Below are 18,760 nucleotides of genomic sequence, written 5' to 3' on the forward strand. Positions count from 1 at the left end.
GGACCACTGGCTGACCGTGGTAGTGACTAGTGATTAGTGAACGTGCTCGGGTGTTATCTGAGCATCTTGGGCGTGCTCTGATAATGTTAGAGTCCCTGCGGCTGGTGAATTGCCATCAATCATGCAGCCGTGGGGACCTTAACACGTTCGCTCATCACTAGTAGTGACACATATAGCCCGAGCAAAGGAGCAATGATTACAGTATCCTGTCTTGAACCCCCTGCTGAACTCATTCGCCACTTTTAATCTTCCAGTGCTGTCTACTATCTCCACTAAACTTCACCCACTTGGATAAAGCTGGCAAAAGTCCAGCCACGCAGTAGCCACTGCTGACAGTGATTGGCTGCAGCTAACATGGGTAGAGACAACAGCTTTAGCCAATGTAAGCACAGACTGACCACGCATTAAAAGTGGAAGGTATTTGTTAATTTTTTTTACCCTTTTAACTATGCGAAGCCCTTCCCTGGCCTTAGCTAGGAATATGGTATGAAACGGCCGTTGTCCTGCACAATTGCCCTGCCTGCTGTCACGTTTGTATCCCTTAGGGTATGTTCCCACGGTCAGTAAATGCTGCAGGTTGGACGTTGCGTACATCTTCAATGTCCACCAGATATTACAGTATTGTGGATGGGATTTCTTGAAATCCCATGTCCACTATGCGAGCAAGAACGCCCGTGGATCACCCGCAGAGACGCACATGCAGCGCGTCTTTCCAGACCGCAGCATGTCAATTTATCTTGCGGAAACGCGAGTCTCCGCAAGATAAATTTCACCCGTACAATGTATTGGACGCGGTTATTCCGCACAGTTCAATGAACACATGCGGATTCACCTGCGTTCAATAGTCGGCTGCACTTTGGACACAGCGGACATGTGCTGCGTTCAAAGCGCTGCCGATTACTGACCGTAGGGACGTAGACTAATGGTTTAAGAAACTTATTTTTGCAAGAGTTTGGTGAGTGCCATTTTTCTAGTTTTCTATTTGAATGACACTGATTTATCACTACGGTGTGCACCACCAGTTATTTCTGCATTTGACTGAAATGCTCCGTACGTAAGAAAATAATCTTGCTAGTAAAAAGAGCTGGTGCCAGTAAACCTCCACTCCTTTAGCTGATATTTTAAAGGGGGTTATCCGATCACTTGCCGAGAGTCTGCTGTTATTTTATGGCGCCAATTCATCAAGACAGGTGATGTTCACACCAGTCTTGATGCGAGAGTCAGACGCTCCTGATTCATTAAGAGGATTAAGCGCTTTAATAAATCCAATGTGTCTGGAAAAATGGCGCACTACAGTGTAAAACCGCTGCTGCTCGTCATGAACTTAACGCGTGGGAGTTGCCAAGTTCCATTTTGTCATTGCTTGGTGAAAATGGCGCAAGATCACCAAAAGTTGCTAAATTTTGGTTCATTCTTGCATTGTGCCAAAATTGAGACTTTTCAAAGCTTTTTTTATGCCAGAATACTAATGTAAAAGCTTTGATGAATCCGGACCTATGTGACTGCAGACTCCTGAATGCTTACAGGGTGCGCAGCGCACGCTGTCAGGAGGCAGAGAGTTAGCGAGGGATGTGATTTCAGTACTGCCATTTTAGTACAAAAATGTCTATTTTATTAATGTTCCCAATCACACAAACTGTAAGAAGTAACTTTTATTTTCTTTATCATTTTAATAAAAATCTTTCTTTTTAAAGATTAGAGGTTATAATGTGGAATATGTCGTTTTGCTAATAAATATCTGGTTCTGCGGCACAGTCTGACCTGACATAACCCTGAAAAACCTATTCCGTAGAACACCCAATATTTCTGGTCTGACACTTAGCTTAGAAGAACAAGGATATCCGCCATCCTTTGTTCTCTACACATTGCCCAGCAATGAGTCCTTATAACTTGGGTATAGATGTGTAGGGACAGTCGTTCTGATGAAGCAGCAGGGGGCGCAATTATCCATGGTTATGTATGGCGGCCATATGATTTCTTTCAGGAAGGTTTTACCAAGGGGAGATACCACTGCAAGAGAGGAAATGACAGCTAAGTACAAGCAGACCGTAATGGGTACTCATCATTACACAAGGAGGTACAGAAATTTGTGGCAGACAAAAATAAATCTTGTCGCTACGGAAACAAGTATTAATTTTGACAAGTACACTATGTTTTCGCAGAAAAGGTTATGTCATTTTGAAATTGTTTGAGGATAGTTAACCCTTTCAGGTGAAGATTGGAACTTCAGCAAAAAAAAAAAAACTTATCCAAGGCGTCTTGTTTTTTGATAATCCGCCCACCAAAAAATGTCATATTGCCCGGCAAAGAGATCGGCTCTGAAATTGTGGATCATCCAACTGCCAGATTCCTGATTTGGCTTAATCTGATCATCATCATCATCCTCTCTTTCCGAAACTTAACAAAGGAATTGACAAATGTGAGGGTAGATGATGCTGTAGAGTCGTGATTTGCAGAACAGGGTGGCAATTTTCTTCTGATGCATTGAATGCTTTGGAATTGAAAAGTGATGATGTTAAATAGAATACCATTACCTCCTTGACACACGTCTTGATTCTTCAAAACAATTTTGTGGCCTAAACTACTTTGAAAAGTTGCAAAACTTTTGCGCAACATGGAGTTGCGACTATTGGAGCTTTAACCCCAGTTTCTCCCAGCTCCAATATAATGGGCAGAGCTGAAGCAGAATGAGGGAATGGCGGGGTGCGTGATGCCACAGCTCCTCTAATTCATGAAAAGCTGTGGCATTCTTTATGCCAGAAATCTTATTGCAGTCAGTGACTGGAGTAAGATTTGTGGCAATGTGGACAGAGGCGCACACACCTCTAGGCAGACGCTCCTGATTCATCTAGAGACACGCAATCAGGAGCGTCCGACTCCAGAATGCCTCCACATCAAGACTAAAAAAAAAAAAAAAAAAAAAATGCAGATAGCACTCGCAAAAATCAGATATGTGAATGAGGCCCAAGAGACAGTAACGTAGTTCTCAACAGAGAGCACTGTATGAGTGTGAATTTAACCTAAAAAAAAGACGCTTCCCAGCCTCTTCTGCAATTAAAACGTGTAGAAAAAAAAAAAAAAAAAACCCCGATATGAGTTAGCAGTGGTTGAGAGAGTTAACTATCAGACTGGGCCGTCCTCTGCAGCGTGTCCACATCGGACATCACCTGTCTGAATCCTGCTCATATAGGTACTATACACATGGTCAGGTTTTTAAATACATCTGTTAGGGACTGCTCTGACATGGGTTACCTTGACGTTTCGTAGATCGGCTTAGTATACATTTTTTGCAAAAAACGTATCAACCAAATACCGTTTTTTTATCATCTTTTTACTAGCACTTGCTGGTTACTGTTATTTCTTTACAACAGAGTATATTTATACATTTGTTTTACTGTGTTTTTCTATGTTTCAGTCTTTTGGTGGTGTGAACACTGTCCTACAGACTTGTTCACTGTGTGCACGGCCCATGTGTTTGTATGTAAATACTGTGTAACGTAACTGGTGTCCTAAAGAAATATTTATTCAGTGGAACATATAAATCTCTTGAAAAGTAAATGTTTACTGGATACGCACATTGCATATCCAATAAACATTTACTTAAGGGATTTCAATGTTCCACAAGATACCCGGTCCTGTAGTGATAATCTCCTGCTGATAAAACCCTGATTTTATTGAAACAGCAACACCCAGCCCAGTAAGTGACACATTGCTGGAATCAGGGTCTCTGTATCTACATCAAGCTGCTTTAAGATTACATACCAAAACCTGCTGACAGATTCTCCTTTAAGGTATCGTGCCTGAAACATAAATCTCCCCCTAAAAAACCAGCAGTGATGGTTGGTATCGTTGTTGAGAGCTGCAGGTCAGATTACAGGTAGTAGATGGATAAATAATGACACGAGACACATCCAATAGTCTAGAACATCACCGTAATAGCCGCGTGGTGGACCGTGCACCGACGGCCTGAGATCTAGGGCTACCTCACACAGGTTCACATTACCTCTTCAGACATCCCTGCCGATTTCCTCCCCTCTGTATTGAATGGAGGCTTTAGGTATCCTCTAAAATACAGCGGCACCAGCTCATGAAAGGTAGATAAGCAGTCCTGGGGGAGAAAGGAGAAAAGCATTCAAGTATTGTGTACAAAGTCATTACAGAAAAAATCATCCAAATTAACAGTGATTCCTATGCTTTAACCATAGCAATTTTTTTTTTTTTTTAAATAGATCTATACCAAAAAACTTGTGTAAAATCAGGCACCCGGCAGTATAATGCAGGGCCATGTCAGGGAGCTTTCTAGGCATATTTAGTGTATACACCCCAATACTTCGCATAGAGCTTACAATCTAGTGGATCATGACCGCTACATCCAGCAGGAGGAAGCACCATTGCTGCACTACATGGGCAGCTGTGAATCACTTTAAGGATTTGTCCATGACGATATTGGACTGACGCGGGTTTGACAGGCGGCATCACTACTGATCAGCTGCTGCCGCTCCTGTGCCGGATGTGCTCCTTACACTCCGTGGTGGCCGCTCTCAGGTGCAGCAGGCTCATTCATTTTTTAAGGATGGGTCATCCATATCGAAGTCCTGGACAATCCTTTTAAAGGGGTATTTTAATTTATGGCATATTTACAGCTGGAATATGGGGATGTAGCACACATTTTTACTACAAAGGTGTAAATTGGATACATCGCCTTTACTAACTAAACATTTGCTAATAACTGCTCAGATGAAAAAAAAAAAATCTGTGGTTTTCAGAAATGGTAAGTGTTTAACAAATACAGCCTCCTCCAGTCATTGCACAAGAGTTGTGTTCCCACCGCCAGGGTGTCTAACAGCGGCTTATTCTGCTTTCCTATTAAAAACACATGCACGCTCGGCTGAAATGTGCATGCAGATATACAGCATGTAGGGGTAAGGATGAAGACTTGTCGGCTGAGCGTGTCTTCAGCTGCTTTCTCATTCATGTTTTACATCAGTGCACTGGATCCGATTTTCTTCTATTTTTATCATCACTGTGGAATCTGATATATACAAGAACAAATACATTATAAATGCTTCTCCTACCCAATAGAAAGTAGAAAATGGCCAGCACGCAGATTGTCCCATTTAAATGGGTGATTTTGATCCAAAATTGGATGTCTCAAATTTTTTTTTTTTGAAGGGGGCGGCCAATTGGTTTGCAAAAAATCTATACAACTGTACATGCCCCTAGAATTACAATGGGGACATAATGTATCCTTGATAAACATGAATTGATTGCAAATGTGGAAAACGGACGTCTGAATCAAGGTTCGAGGTCTGTTTCCATGGATCGACTGGCGGCACGATGTTACTCCCCCCCCCGATTGGTTACATTTTCCTGACTGATGGTCGTTTGAATGCCTGATTACACAGGCAGACCACAGTATTCGCTGCAGGCTCAGCCATCTACATTGTCCCCCTCAGCATAAAAGATCATTTCACCTGGGGAACGAGCATTTTGTTCATCGGGTGATCGCAGCCGGTTTACATGGAAAGATACTCGTTCACGATTATCTTGCAGTGTGAACGCCCCCTTAGTTGTATGAGCAGCTTTATGATAGACAAAAGTGGAAGCAAACACCCTACAGGCACCATGGAGGTCTACGTCTGCATATCCGGCCATAACAGGTGCAGGGATCCTCTGCAGAACCTAACCGTCAGACACAGATCAGTTCTTTGCGTTTGAGAAGAGCTCTGTGCCCCTTACCCGCTGCTCCATGTCACAGATGTAGGTGAACCACTTCAGGCCTGCCGCCACGTGGGTGATCTCGTCAGCATAAAGAACTTCTAATACCTGAGCTGAACTTTTATCTCCCTGGGCCAGAAACCTTTGCAGAGTCTGAGGGTGGACATCGAGACCCCTGAAAACAAAAAGAGAAAACAAAAAGTAGTAACGCATGCTCACATATACCACGTGTGCATGGTAAGCGTGGATCTGGGCACATCCAGCAGTCCATGGTGGATCCAACTATAGGTGACGCCAATTCTCGGTGCTATGAGAAATATATGATAGAAAACCGCAGGCACACTTACCGGGTCACAACACTAATGCACGGCAGGATGCAGCAAGCGCCAATGAGAAAAAGGCAGAGGTAGCGCAGGTCCGAAATACTGATACTGCCCACACCTACCGATCATGGAGGGACGGGTTGTCTAGTATTATAGATGGGCACGGATAAGACAGTCACACATCCGTGTAGTGCTACCGCTGCCTTTCGATCATCGGGGCTTGCTGCATCCGGCAGCGCATTAGTATTGTGACCCGGTATTGGTAAGTGTGGCTGATTTTTTTCTAGAACAGAAAATGATGACGTCACCTTTGGGGCTGATTACCTGGCTTCATGGACCATATGTACAATCGCCAGCCGTCCTAGTAGGTCATGTGCTGTATCTGAAGCAGACTGCCACAAACCTACAAAGGGGAAAGAGATTAACGGGACCCATCATGTGGTTTGTCACTATTGAGTTGGCCCCAGTGTGTTGTTGGTGATGCAATGTGCGGCACTAACACGTTGTTTTCAAGCTAAATGGCTCCGTAATCATCTTGAAAAATCACTTTGTATAGTTATATTGTACATTGCCTTTCATACGGGTGGGTGGGCTTCTGCTGGTTTGAGTCAAGGTCTCGTCATGTTATCCAAGCCCACGTACTTTGGTTGATCTGCAGTACTGGCCCAACATCACGGGAATTGTCTTGGTCACCCGCGCTTGCAGCTCCTCGAGCATGCCTCCAGCATCATTTACTGTGTGCGCAATGCTCCGGAGTTGCAGCGGTATCTGAGCAGCGAAGACAGTGAGCGTGCGGCACAGCGTGCGTACCACATTTGCACTACTCCCAACTGTAGAATCACACAGCCGGTGACTCACAGCGGCCCCGGAGCATTTCCACACACTAAGGCTATGTACCCACGTATGCAGAAAATTCATGACTAAAAACCGGACTCCTGCCCAGGAAACGCGCGTTTTTTTTCCGGAGCGTCCCCAGTCTCATAGAATATAGTTAGAAATGCGGATTTTTCCACGAAATTAAAGAACACGCTGCGCTTTTTTTGCGGAAAAAACATCAATATGCACAAAAAGTTCGCAATTCATTAAAATGAATGGGATGCTTCTTGTAAGCGTTTTTGCCGGTAAAAACGCTTAAAAAATGCGGAAAAAAACACGTGTGCACACACCCTGAATGAAGTTGGGGAAGTGTACACTCAGGTTCAGCACTCCATGCTCAGGGAGCTGCTCATCACTGCACAAATGCGGGATTACAGAGAAGATTCCTGTAACGTCGGGCCAGTACTGCAGATCAAGTGTGTTGGCGTGCATAAGATGACGAGACCGTGACTCAGACCAAGACAAGCCCACCCCTATGACTGAAAGACGAGGTAGAATATAACTACACAAAGTGATTTGTTTTTTATGAATACTGCGCCATTTTGCTTGAAAACAACATGTTAGTGATGGACACTGCATCACTAACAACACACTGGGGCAAGTTTAATAGCAAAAAATGACGTGACAGGTCCCCTTTAAAGGAGTATTGCCATCTCCAAGATCCTATCATGTAGTAGGTGTAATAATAATATTAGCAAATACCTCCAATTAGAAACGTAGTATAGTTCTTCTGATAAGCTATATCGCTAACCCCATGTGCAGGCATTGCAGTAGGTTACGCATAAATGGTTACAAAAACTGATGCAATGACAGTTAATTGTTAGTGTCATAACCATAGATATCTAAGCTGCTGCAATGCCCTGCACATGAGGTAAGCAACATAGCTAATCAGAAGAACTATACTACATTTCTAATTGCAGGTAATTGCTAATATTGCTATCATTACACCTAGTACATATTGGAATAGGATTTTGGAGATGGTAATATCTCCTTCATTGTCTCGCCGTGCATAAAAAAAAACTGGCAAAAACGCTATGTCAGAGTGATACACCACATTTTATTTGTTAGTAGCAAACCCACCGTTGTGCACAGGAAGATCTCCAAAATGACTGTCCAGCTCTACAAGCCGCTTCTCCAGCAAACAGTAATGCTGAGAAAGACATCACAGGTTATTTGTGCCACATGAATGTAAGTCAAGATCTCCAGCCACAAAACGAGAGTTACAAACCTTGGCTTCATCTCCAGCAACTTTTACAAAATCCGAGAAGAAATCTTTCGGAAGCCTCTCCCCGGTCTGCAGTTGAAAGGTAGCGAAGCGAGCGATGATGTCCCAGGACAGGTCTATTGCCCACTGCTCGATATTTGCCAGAGAGTGCAGCAATGCTATTCTGCTGGCCTGGGGAAAACATGTGCAGAAAAATGGCTATAGCAATGCCAAAATGATAAGGACCAGAAGAAATAATGTGGCTGGTCTTCAGTAATAACTCATGTTACGTCAAAATACAGAGTTCCTGGAAAGAGACCCATCAATCCGAATAACAGGACTGAAAACCTCTCCCATCCCTCAGCTGATCTTTATATATGTGTCTTTTCTCAACCGTACTAACTATGAAAATATGATTAACTTCACTTAATCCATCATCCCAGCAAATCTAGTTCAACCGTTCCAATAATCTGGCATCTATAAAGTCCCACTGGGGCTGATAAAATAATTTTACTATACCAATGTGTCAAGGAAACCTTATTAAAACCGCTCCTCAATATACTCTGTTAAAGACAAACTCGTCTTGTGTGTCTGCATTAAGCTGGGCTGTGGAGTCGGTAAGCCAAACCTCGGACTTCAACTCCTCAATTTCCATGACAGAGACTTCGACTCCAACTCCACGACTCACTAATACCAGGGCTATGAAGTCGGTAGGCAGTAAGCCAAACCTCCGACTCCAATGCCTCAATTTCCATGACACTGACTCCAACTGCACCAAAATGGGCTCCGACTCCACAGCCCTGCGCATTAGTAGCTACTTCTAGAATATCTTTTCTTATAAAGCCTCATTCAGACGTCCGCTTTTTGTATGCATGTTCTAACCCAGTTTTCCACGCATCTATTACAGACTAGACTGTGTGCACGATTATTAGGGAATTTGTAATTTTGATGATTAGTTTTATCACTGAATAATTATAGTGCTGTGGGTCAATCCGAAAGGTTAATAAACCTGAATCTTTTAAGAAAGCAAAAGCGAAGTTTTGTCTTTCTTTGGAGAATATCTATATGTACAGAATTATTACGCATGTTCTGCCCTCTGATATAGGGCAGTCTGTTTGTGTTATGTGCTCTGAATAAAGCAATATGTTTGTATTATGTGCTGGTTTAATTATAGCACCATCTAGTGGTGACTGAATTTATAGCAGTGTCTTTGATAGCATTATATAGTCTGTGCCTTTAACAGAAGCAATGCACATGGGATTGAAGCAGTGCTTTGTGGGAAGGAAGCAATGTATTCTGGGATGAAGGGCCATTTTGCTTCTGTGTATATCATAGGATGCACGTGTTTACCTGTCCTCCATCTTAATTCTCCAACTTGAATTCGTTATCCGGTTAAAGCATATCTGGTAAGCTTAATCTTTCTTACAATGCAGTGTGCGCAGAGAGTTTATTAGCTGCATAGTAGTCAGTGCTCAGTAGACGTAATTGGACACCTGTGTTTTCTTTTCTATGTAAATTGCATCACACTAAATGCTTCCTGTATCTGTTAACTGAGTGATCATCTGCCCAATACTTATGTATGTCATTGTATTCTTTACAGTTTTACCGCATGTTCTATACTCTTCACAAATAAACAAGTTAGACTACAGAGAACAGTGTGCTTATTTTGGAAGACAGAGCTGTGGTTTATGCTGTATGCTGGATTGCACATCGTGTCAGCATGCCTGAAGGCAGAATAACGCAACTACATGAAAAACGTGAATTTTCCCATCTCAATTGTTTATTTTCGTCCCTTAGAGTGAGAATAATAACCCATCAACTCAATGTACAGAAATACATTCTGACATTGTCAAAAATTCGTAGAGAAAAACTGAAAAATCCATAAAGACATCTCTGGAGAGGGGACATATCACCCTCACATTGAACATATAATTATAACTGGGGAAGTGAGATAGAGCAGACACTTCAACCTCCATTGATGTAGGGCTTCCTTGTCATGGACAGGTAATAATAGCAGAGATCTCCTGAGAACCAGCCAACAAGTCTAGAATTTGTATATTCAGAGGCAGAAAAGTGGAGCTTCCTCTGTTCCAAGAAATTATCTCAGACTCTCTGGAGTCAGTGGTCAGTGATGTATATAGAGTTTGCATTGATATAATATTTATGCGAGATTTTTTTTGGTGTCGTAGCAAATCGACGAACATAACGCATTCACTCTCATCACCATAAGGCTGGCCAAACATCTCCAATCATCTGATGGATGATGCTATCCATGCCATGTTTCAACTCTATAGAAAGGTAAGATCATGATAGAAAACATGACAACAATATCTCCCGCCTAGGATCTCCAGAGGCGAAGATATCCTAAAAGTTGGGGATCTCATAAACTTCTAAAAAAAAAAAAAAAAAACAACTAGCACATCCCACGACCAGCCCCCATATGAGCTCTCCAAGGGGAGCTATGTGGGCACAACCTTGATCTAATAAAAACCAGAATTTGGATTTTTCTCATTTGTCATTTCTAGAAGTTACAGTTTTCTGTGATACTGCCTGTTTTCCTAAAAGGAGTGTTTCCCTCTGCTAAGCTCAGCTATTTCTGTGACACAGGTTTAGTACTTTGTTATCCCTTTTATTTTATGGGATTGTATATACCATGTTTTTTTTGCTCCCATTTTGTAACATCTTTGTATATCTTTTTTAAACACTGCCCACCTTTCTGGTTAAATATATAAAATGTAATAGCTCTGTTCCTCCTGCTCTGTAAACCGCACACATCCTGAAGCCATACGCTACTTGTAACAGATGTCCAATCGACCTGAATAAACAATTGGTGGTGGCAGTGGTCGTATTGGGGTGTATATATACACACCACCAATCACATAATATATATATTCCGTGCATTGGAATCGGAGGTGTATATACCATACGTTCCCTGTGAATTCCCCAAAAACTTTCCTAGTAGGGAAAACAGCCGCGGCCTTGTCAATCAGTCGTCAGTAAATTGGTAAATGTCCTGACGATTGGAGGTCACCGGAGCTGCGTCCGATGACGAACTGGTAGAATCTGCGTGATCTCTCCGATGTTCTTCCTGACAGTGACCAATGTAGCCGCCCTTTTTCAAGATAAGTTATAAGCCTTCCATCCATGAAGTCTGTCAGTTTCTTAATCTTAATCAACTTTTTGAGCAGCACCAAACAACCTCCCAGACACTGTTCAGAGAGGTGGACTTGATTCCTTCACCGTAAATCTCCCATTTAAGGCTGGTTTCACACTTGCGTTTTATCGCGCAGCGCATTGTGCGCTATCGATCGCACGCGCATTTGTCCCCTATCTTTAAAATGGCGTGCGCAGTTTCTAGCGATTGCACGCAGGCCTCAGCGTTTGTGCGCTGCACATTTTCCATGTCTGCGATCAGACACGCCGGATGCTACATGTTGCATATTTTGGTCCGCCCAACATCGTTAAAATGCGCATGCGCACGTCAGCGCACGCAATGCACAAAAAAGTAGTATTACAGTTTATGGGTGTGCTGACGTGCGCTGTATAGTGCGCATGTCAGCGCTTTGCGAGTGCGTGCGATCTCATAGTAAACAATGTCTAGACACTGTGTAAATACAGCCCCTCAACAAGAAACATTGTTTAGGAGCATGGGAGATAAAATAAGGGCTTTGTAATGCCACGTCATCACTCTCCAGACATACTGCAAGAAGAAAAGACACCCACCCAGCCAGAGCTCATATTTGGGATCACAGCAGCTTTTATGTGAGTATAAAGATCACTTTTTCTGTGAGCCTGTGCTATCAAATATATAATGTGTACTAATGTTTTATTTTTTGCTTTTGCTAGAATGTCTTCTGGATCCGAATACTCACCACCACCGGAAGAATTGGCAGACGCAGAGCGTGAGGTGAGTAGTTTGCTGCCTTTGTGAAGTATACCTGCCTGTCCAAATGTTTAATTATTTATTTTCTTTTACAGACCTCAGCATCGGACCAGCCAAGTGAGGGTGACCAGCCGGAGCAGCGTACACAAAGCACGGCGGGAAGGAGACGCACGGTAGGAATCTTTTTCTTAAAATTTTTTGTTTTCAGGTTTTTCTGTCCTGCTTTTCTCCCCTTTTTTTTTTTTCTTCTATATCACTCTACATAAATGCAAAGATTCTAAATGTATTTCTTTTCTAGGTTCCACAACGGGATGAGGACGTGTATCTCGACAATGAGCAACTCATCAGCCTTGTCCAGGAGCGTGTGCCATTGTGGGACAGCTGTGACCAGCAGTACAAGGACATTGTGGTGACCCGGCGGCTATGGAATGAAGTGGCTGCAGCATTGATGGAGGGCTGGGACAGCGCCTCTGCAACTGTCAAAAAGGCGTTCAGTAAGTATTTCTCTGTTGTTTGATGCTGCATTGACTCTTGATCCTGATGATACCTGTGTGTTTACTGCAAGAGATCTCCTTGCAGTAAATACACGTGTCCTCAGGTTCAATAGTGTACGCATTGTGTATTGTCATGCTGTCTCTTTTTTATGGTTCACTCTTGATCCTGATGATACATGTGTGTTTACAGCGAGAGATCTCCTTGCAGTATACACACGTGTCCTCAGATTCAATAGTGTACGCATTGTGTATTGTCATGCTGTATCTTTTTTTATGGTTCACTCTTGATCCTGATGCTACATGTGTGTTTACAGCGAGAGATCTCCTTGCAGTAAACACACGTGTCCTCAGGTTCAATAGTGTATGCATTGTGTATTGTCATGCTGTATCTTTTTTTATGGTTCACTCTTGATCCTGATGCTACATGTGTTTACTGCAAGAGATCTCCTTGCCACACGTGTCTTCAGGTTCAATAGTGTACGCATTGTGTATTGTCATGCTGTCTCTTTTTTATGGTTCACTCTTGATCCTCATGCTACATGTGTGTTTACTGCAAGAGATCTCCTTGCAGTAAACACATGTGTCCTCAGGTTCAATAGTGTACGCATTGTGTATTGTCATGCTGTCTCTTTTTTATGATTCTCTCTTGATCCTGATGCTACATGTGTGTTTACTGCAAGAGATCTCCTTGCAGTAAACACACGTGTCCTCAGGTTCAATAGTGAATGCATTTTTATTGCAATTTTTTTGGATTCAGCATTGATGACAACTTAACTCAGGTGTGTGTGGTGATACAGATGTTACCATCATTGCGTTGTACAACCTAATTTTTTGTTCTGCACACGGCGCTCGATGAAGGACCGTTTCAACACTGATGTTCGTGCTGAGGGACAGGTTTGCAGTGGCTCATCTGCAAGGACAAGAACCAAGTACCGCTATCATCGCACCTTGGAATTCTTACGACTAGTACTTGCCACCAGAGCGTAAGTATTTCTTTTTTTTTTTTTTTTTGGATTTACCCTAATTACATTTATATTCCACAGCTGATCCGTCTTGTTAATGCATGATACTAATGTTTACCTTTTTTTTCCACAGCACCTGGAGCAGCAACCTGCAACCTGTCCCGGGAGCGGTTCTTCATTGATCGACCTCGGACCAGTCCCAGCCATCCGACAGCCAGGAAGCAAGTTGCAGGTCAGCAATACAGACAGCTGGTGACCAGGAAGCTGGTCAACCAGGTGTTCCCCTGTCCCAGGTCTCTGCCACTGGTTATGTGGGCACTACCCGCCAGCGGCAGAGGGCCTTGGACAGGCCTGTCTTGCCCGAGTTCATGTACTTGAGCGAGGCCTTTCATGCCAGCCTCAAGACACTGTCCAAAAGAGTGGAAAGTGGGTTCTCACTAATGGAACGTGGTTTTAACCACATGGAACACATACTCCACTCTTTCGACCAGCGCCTTGACCGGCTGGAGGCCAACCTCAATAGACCAGCGCACCATTTCTTTAGTAAAATTGAACGGGCATGGCGGATCACCTTAGTCCTGAGCAACAGCTGAATGTGTTACACGCCTGCAACACTGCTTACTTGCAGGCTATGCAGCAGTCAGTGTTGTCATTCCCACCTGTGCCACCACTGACTCGCTTCACCACAGTACCGACTTCTGCTGCATATCACTGCACAGCCACCTGCATTCCTAGCCAAGCCGGGCACCACTACACCACACCAATGTCGAGTGCTGCTGGACACTCCACCCCCGCCGCCACCACCATGTCATGCGCTGCTCCTGTCTGGAACACCAGTACTGCCACCGTTACCACATCTTGGCGCACCTCCAGCGCTAAATCTGGTTGGCCACCACCTCTTCACCTGTTCGTAGCACAGAGAGAACATCATCTCCGGATCGGAGCACCACCACTTCTCCAATGTATGAGAGCACCACCACAACTCCGCACCATACAAGGAGCACCCCAACCACCACTCTTCAGAGGACCACCACCACATCTCCTCATAGGAGCACCGCCACCACTACTCTGCAGAGGATCACCGCCAACACTTCGCCTCCTCATCGCACCACCACAACTCCACATCAGAGGAGCACCGCCCACACTTCTCCCACCAGAAGCACCAGGCATAATTCACCTTCCATGAGCACCGACACCACCATTTCACCTTCAAGGATCACCGCCAGTGCTACCACCGAGCACCCTAGGGGAGACCCACATTCTGTTTTTTTTTTCCACTCGTCCACGGACCACCAGCTCTAGGCGGTCAAGCCATGTAAGGCGGTCACACGGTGGTAGTCGGTCCAGGAGGTGACTCATGCCTCAAAGAAGAAGAAACAAAAGACTTTGTTACTCAATCCCCCCTCTCCTTCCAATGTTTCACAACCTTCCTCCTTTATCATTCCTGACCTCCCTTCCCCCAGTAATTTAGTAGCACCTTCACCTAGAACCCCTTCCACAGTTTCCAGCCGTTCCTCCTCTCTCCACACCCCCAAAGTATCCAACACTTCGCCCAAACGTCCTTCAAAGGGAAAATAATTAAAAAAAAATATATATTGAATATTTTGTGTTCAAATAATGTTTGGTTAATGTGTCTTTGGTTAATGTGTCTTTCGCCGCCTACACACACTGCGCCATACTGTTTTCTTTTTTGTGAACACATAGCTCCAGAAATGATACGTTTCGCGTGTCAATCTTGGAGATATGTATTTGCAAAAAAGAGAAATCTATATGACGTGCATTTTTTACATGCCCTCAGTGTCTTTTCTCTGGTAATACATAATAGAGGATGGTGTTGATTGCAAGGACTATCTATTGTTACCTTGATTAGTATCCTTATCAGTTAATCTACTATGGTGTTTTTTCACATCATTTAAATATTTGGAATACAATCCAAGGTTATTATAGATAGACCTTCTAAATAACCTCATCCTCTATTTAATGTGTGTTTACAAAGTGAGATTATGTAGAAAATACATGTCATATGTTCATGAACCTGCCCTTCTATCATACTTTGACATTTTTACAAAAAATAATACAGGTATAAACACAGGGTTTTTATTAACATACACAACACATAAAAATTTGGTTACACCATGTGCTCTTGCCAGGCCACCCGTCCTACATCAGAGGTGAAATGGTCCCTCATTTGCCCTACTTCAACGGATGACCGCAGAGGGTGCTGATTAAATTCAGGCAAGGGGTTAGGAGAGGAATCATCTAATTCAAAACTAGGGTGCTCTCTATCCATCACAAAATCGTGTAGAACAACACAGGCCTTCACCACCTCATCCACGGTTTCTAGTTTAAGATTAATGGCTGTGGAGAGAATGCGCCATCTGGACACTAGTATACCAAAGGCACACTCTACAGTTCTTCTGGCCCTGGTCAGCCTGTAATTAAAAATTCTTTTTGTGTGGGTCCAAGTCCCGGCTGGAGTAGGGTTTGAGCAGGTGTTGGCACATCTGGAATGCCTCATCCCCAACCATTACAAAGGGCTGTGGCGGACCTTCGGTGTTGGGAAGAGGCTGTGGCATGGGGAAATTGAACTGGTTCCCATACAACCTCCAGCCCATGTCCGAGTTCTTAAAAGCCTGGGAGTCATTCCCACGGCCAAATGCACCAATGTCCACTGCAACAAACTTACAGTCTGCATCAGAAATGGCCATTAGTACTGTAGAGAAGTACTTTTTATAGTTGTAGTACTCTGATCCAGTTCTCTTGGGTTTTATAATCCTGATGTGTTTCCCATCCACCGCACGCAAACAATTACGGAAATTGTCTAGAATCCTTCTGCATTTTCAAGCCACTTTTCCACGGTGGGAAGGGGCATAAATTCTGGACAGAGAACGTCCCACAAAGCCCGGCAGGTGTCCGCAACTATTCCAGACAAGGTGGATATTCCAAGACGGAACTGGAAGTGCAGAGAAGAGAGGTTTTCTCCAGTAGCCAGGAATCTTGGACACAAAGAAACAACAAGAATTTATGTTTGTGTATAGGGATTTTTAACACATCAAAAAACCCCAAAAAAGGGGCACACCAATAAATAAATATGCATCCTTTTCTTTAAAAAAATGGCCTCAAAACAATGCAGCATACTTTTGTTAAGAACATGGCAGATCAAGAATTCTGCCAGAATATAATAGTACATCAAAGAACAAATAATATTATGCAGTCAGTGCTTTTGCTCTATTACGTACCGTAATGTGACCAGGAGCCATTCCTCGGGAGGAATCGCACGACAGAGCGGTGTGTCCTGTCTACGGATGACATCTTGTACACGACCAAGACCATGGCAAGCAACTGCGCAAGCCTGAGCCATCCTGATGTCCAGATCCAAGTTGAAGTGAAAGCTCTTCCAGCGCAGATCCATGTCTTCATAAACTGCTAGCAACTGGGAATAGCTGTAAACTGGGTCTAGATAAGGAATTCCAATAACACACGCCCACTGCTGTCCAATTGGTGGAGTATGAGTCACTAAATTGGTCAATGATTTTTAATCCTGATTGTGACATTATGCGCAATAATCACGCAAACGCATGCAAAACGCTTACAAACGCATATAATCCCTGCGGTTTTTTGGCTTACCACGCACGACTATGTTCCAAAAAAACGCTGCGCTTTCAAGCGTTTGGAAGCTTTTTTTTATGCGTTTGATGTTCGCTCAAAACGCAGCGCAAAAAAACGCTAGTGTAAAACTAGCCTTAGAACAGCCCACAAGCTCTCATTAGGGTTTAGATCAGGTGAGGATGGGGCCATGTCATTATTCTTTCATCTTTAAGGCCTTTACTGGCAGCCGAGCAGTGGAGACTTCGATGCTGCGATGGAGAATTGTTCTACATAAAAATCATGGTTTTCTTGACAGATGCAGACTTTTTCTTGAATAAAGTGTCTGCTAAAAACTGGCAGTAGGTTTGGGAGTTTATTTTGAGCCCATCTTCAACCCAAAAGGTCCAAGTAGATCAACTTTAATAATACCAGCCCATAGGAGTACCCACCACCAATTGCTGACGTGCGAGTTGAAGTGGAGGTCTGTGCCCGTTACTGATCCAGCCACAGACCCATCCATCTGGTCCATCAAGAGTCACTCATCTCATCAGTCTATTAAAACCTTTAAAAAAAAAAAATCTGTCCTGGTCCAATCTTAATGTTTCCTCTTCTTTGTCCCTGAGCACTTCACACTTCGTACTTCTGGGCCTCCAGAGGGTGGCAGTTCTGGAATATGACAGCACTGAAGGATAACGGCTTCCTGGTAACTTCACCATTTCACGTTTGATTCTTCTCATATCTTTTGCAGTTAATGAGCGTCTTTTTTTCTCAACATGTTTTTTGTGACCCCATTGACTATTTAAATCAAAACTTTTGATGGTTCTGTGATCACCCCAATATCTTAGCAATTTCCATAGTGCTGCATCCCTCAGTATATCCTTTTTTGCCCATTTTTAGTGAGAAAAATAAGCTTGCAAATAATTCTATATATACCACCAATGAAGCCTTTAATTTGTAAATTTGCGCTGTTATAACATTTTAGTCAGAGGGTTGAATAATTAGAAAACTGCAGCAGTCATTAAATATAAAAGTGACATTTTCTGTAGAATGTGATGAAACCACTTAGTATTTGTGTTGAGCTATTTAAACCGTTCTTGTTCATTTAGAAACTGACTTTGTAGTGGTAGTTGAATAAATTTAATTGAAACTGCGTACTTTTTTTTTTTTGCTAACCACCAGGGGAAGCAACTCGATCTTCTACGATGCAAGGTTACCGTAGATTCTTAAAGGGAATCTCTCAGCAGGTTCTCTTTTATTGTTGTGAGGTGAAGGGCCTGGGGGGAGGGGATACTCTCTGATTGGTTTCTCAGTAATGATGTGCACTATTTAAAGAGAACCTGTCAGGTCCCCCGTGCCCCCCAGAACCACCAGCAGTTGTGTCACACATAAACAGATCTTTAGAAAATGTTTTTCCAAAGTCTGTTAACGATATGTAAATAAGGACTTCGACTAGTCGATGGGGCGTTAGTGTCTCCAGATTATGAAAAATGAGGATGATTGACCTCATGGAGATCAACATCCGACACTGCGGAGACACCATCACGTGTTTCTCAACGCAGTGATTCTAGAGCACTGCCCCCATCCCTTATGGGAAATATGTAAAACATGCAAAACAGAAGCCGCGGAGACACCATCACATGTTTCTCAACGCAAGCAATGACTAGCCAGGTCTTTCACCGGGAAGGAACAACCACGGGAAGGGCAGTCTCCAA

The 18,760-nt window shown here is 43.3% G+C and overlaps 1 protein-coding gene across 2 annotated transcripts in view; it reads right to left on the minus strand.

Annotated features, from left to right (window-relative positions):
* Positions 1–1,637: 1,637 nt before the first annotated feature.
* LOC141084260 (uncharacterized protein HI_0077-like) overlaps positions 1,638–18,760 on the minus strand; it is a 34,079-nt gene continuing 16,956 nt past the window's right edge. For both annotated transcript variants that reach the window (XM_073568850.1, XM_073568851.1), the window contains exons 7-12: positions 8,146–8,313; positions 7,998–8,067; positions 6,366–6,444; positions 5,740–5,893; positions 4,004–4,108; positions 1,638–2,010 (exon numbers count right to left, since the gene is read on the minus strand). In XM_073568850.1, coding sequence (XP_073424951.1) covers positions 1,981–2,010; positions 4,004–4,108; positions 5,740–5,893; positions 6,366–6,444; positions 7,998–8,067; positions 8,146–8,313 — 606 coding nt within the window. In that variant the 3' untranslated portion in view covers positions 1,638–1,980. The remainder of the gene's footprint in view (positions 2,011–4,003; positions 4,109–5,739; positions 5,894–6,365; positions 6,445–7,997; positions 8,068–8,145; positions 8,314–18,760) is intronic.

Source organism: Dendrobates tinctorius, unplaced genomic scaffold (assembly GCF_039654945.1).
Source record: "Dendrobates tinctorius isolate UK_male_01 unplaced genomic scaffold, ASM3965494v1 ptg000022l, whole genome shotgun sequence".
NCBI lineage: Eukaryota > Metazoa > Chordata > Amphibia > Anura > Dendrobatidae > Dendrobates > Dendrobates tinctorius.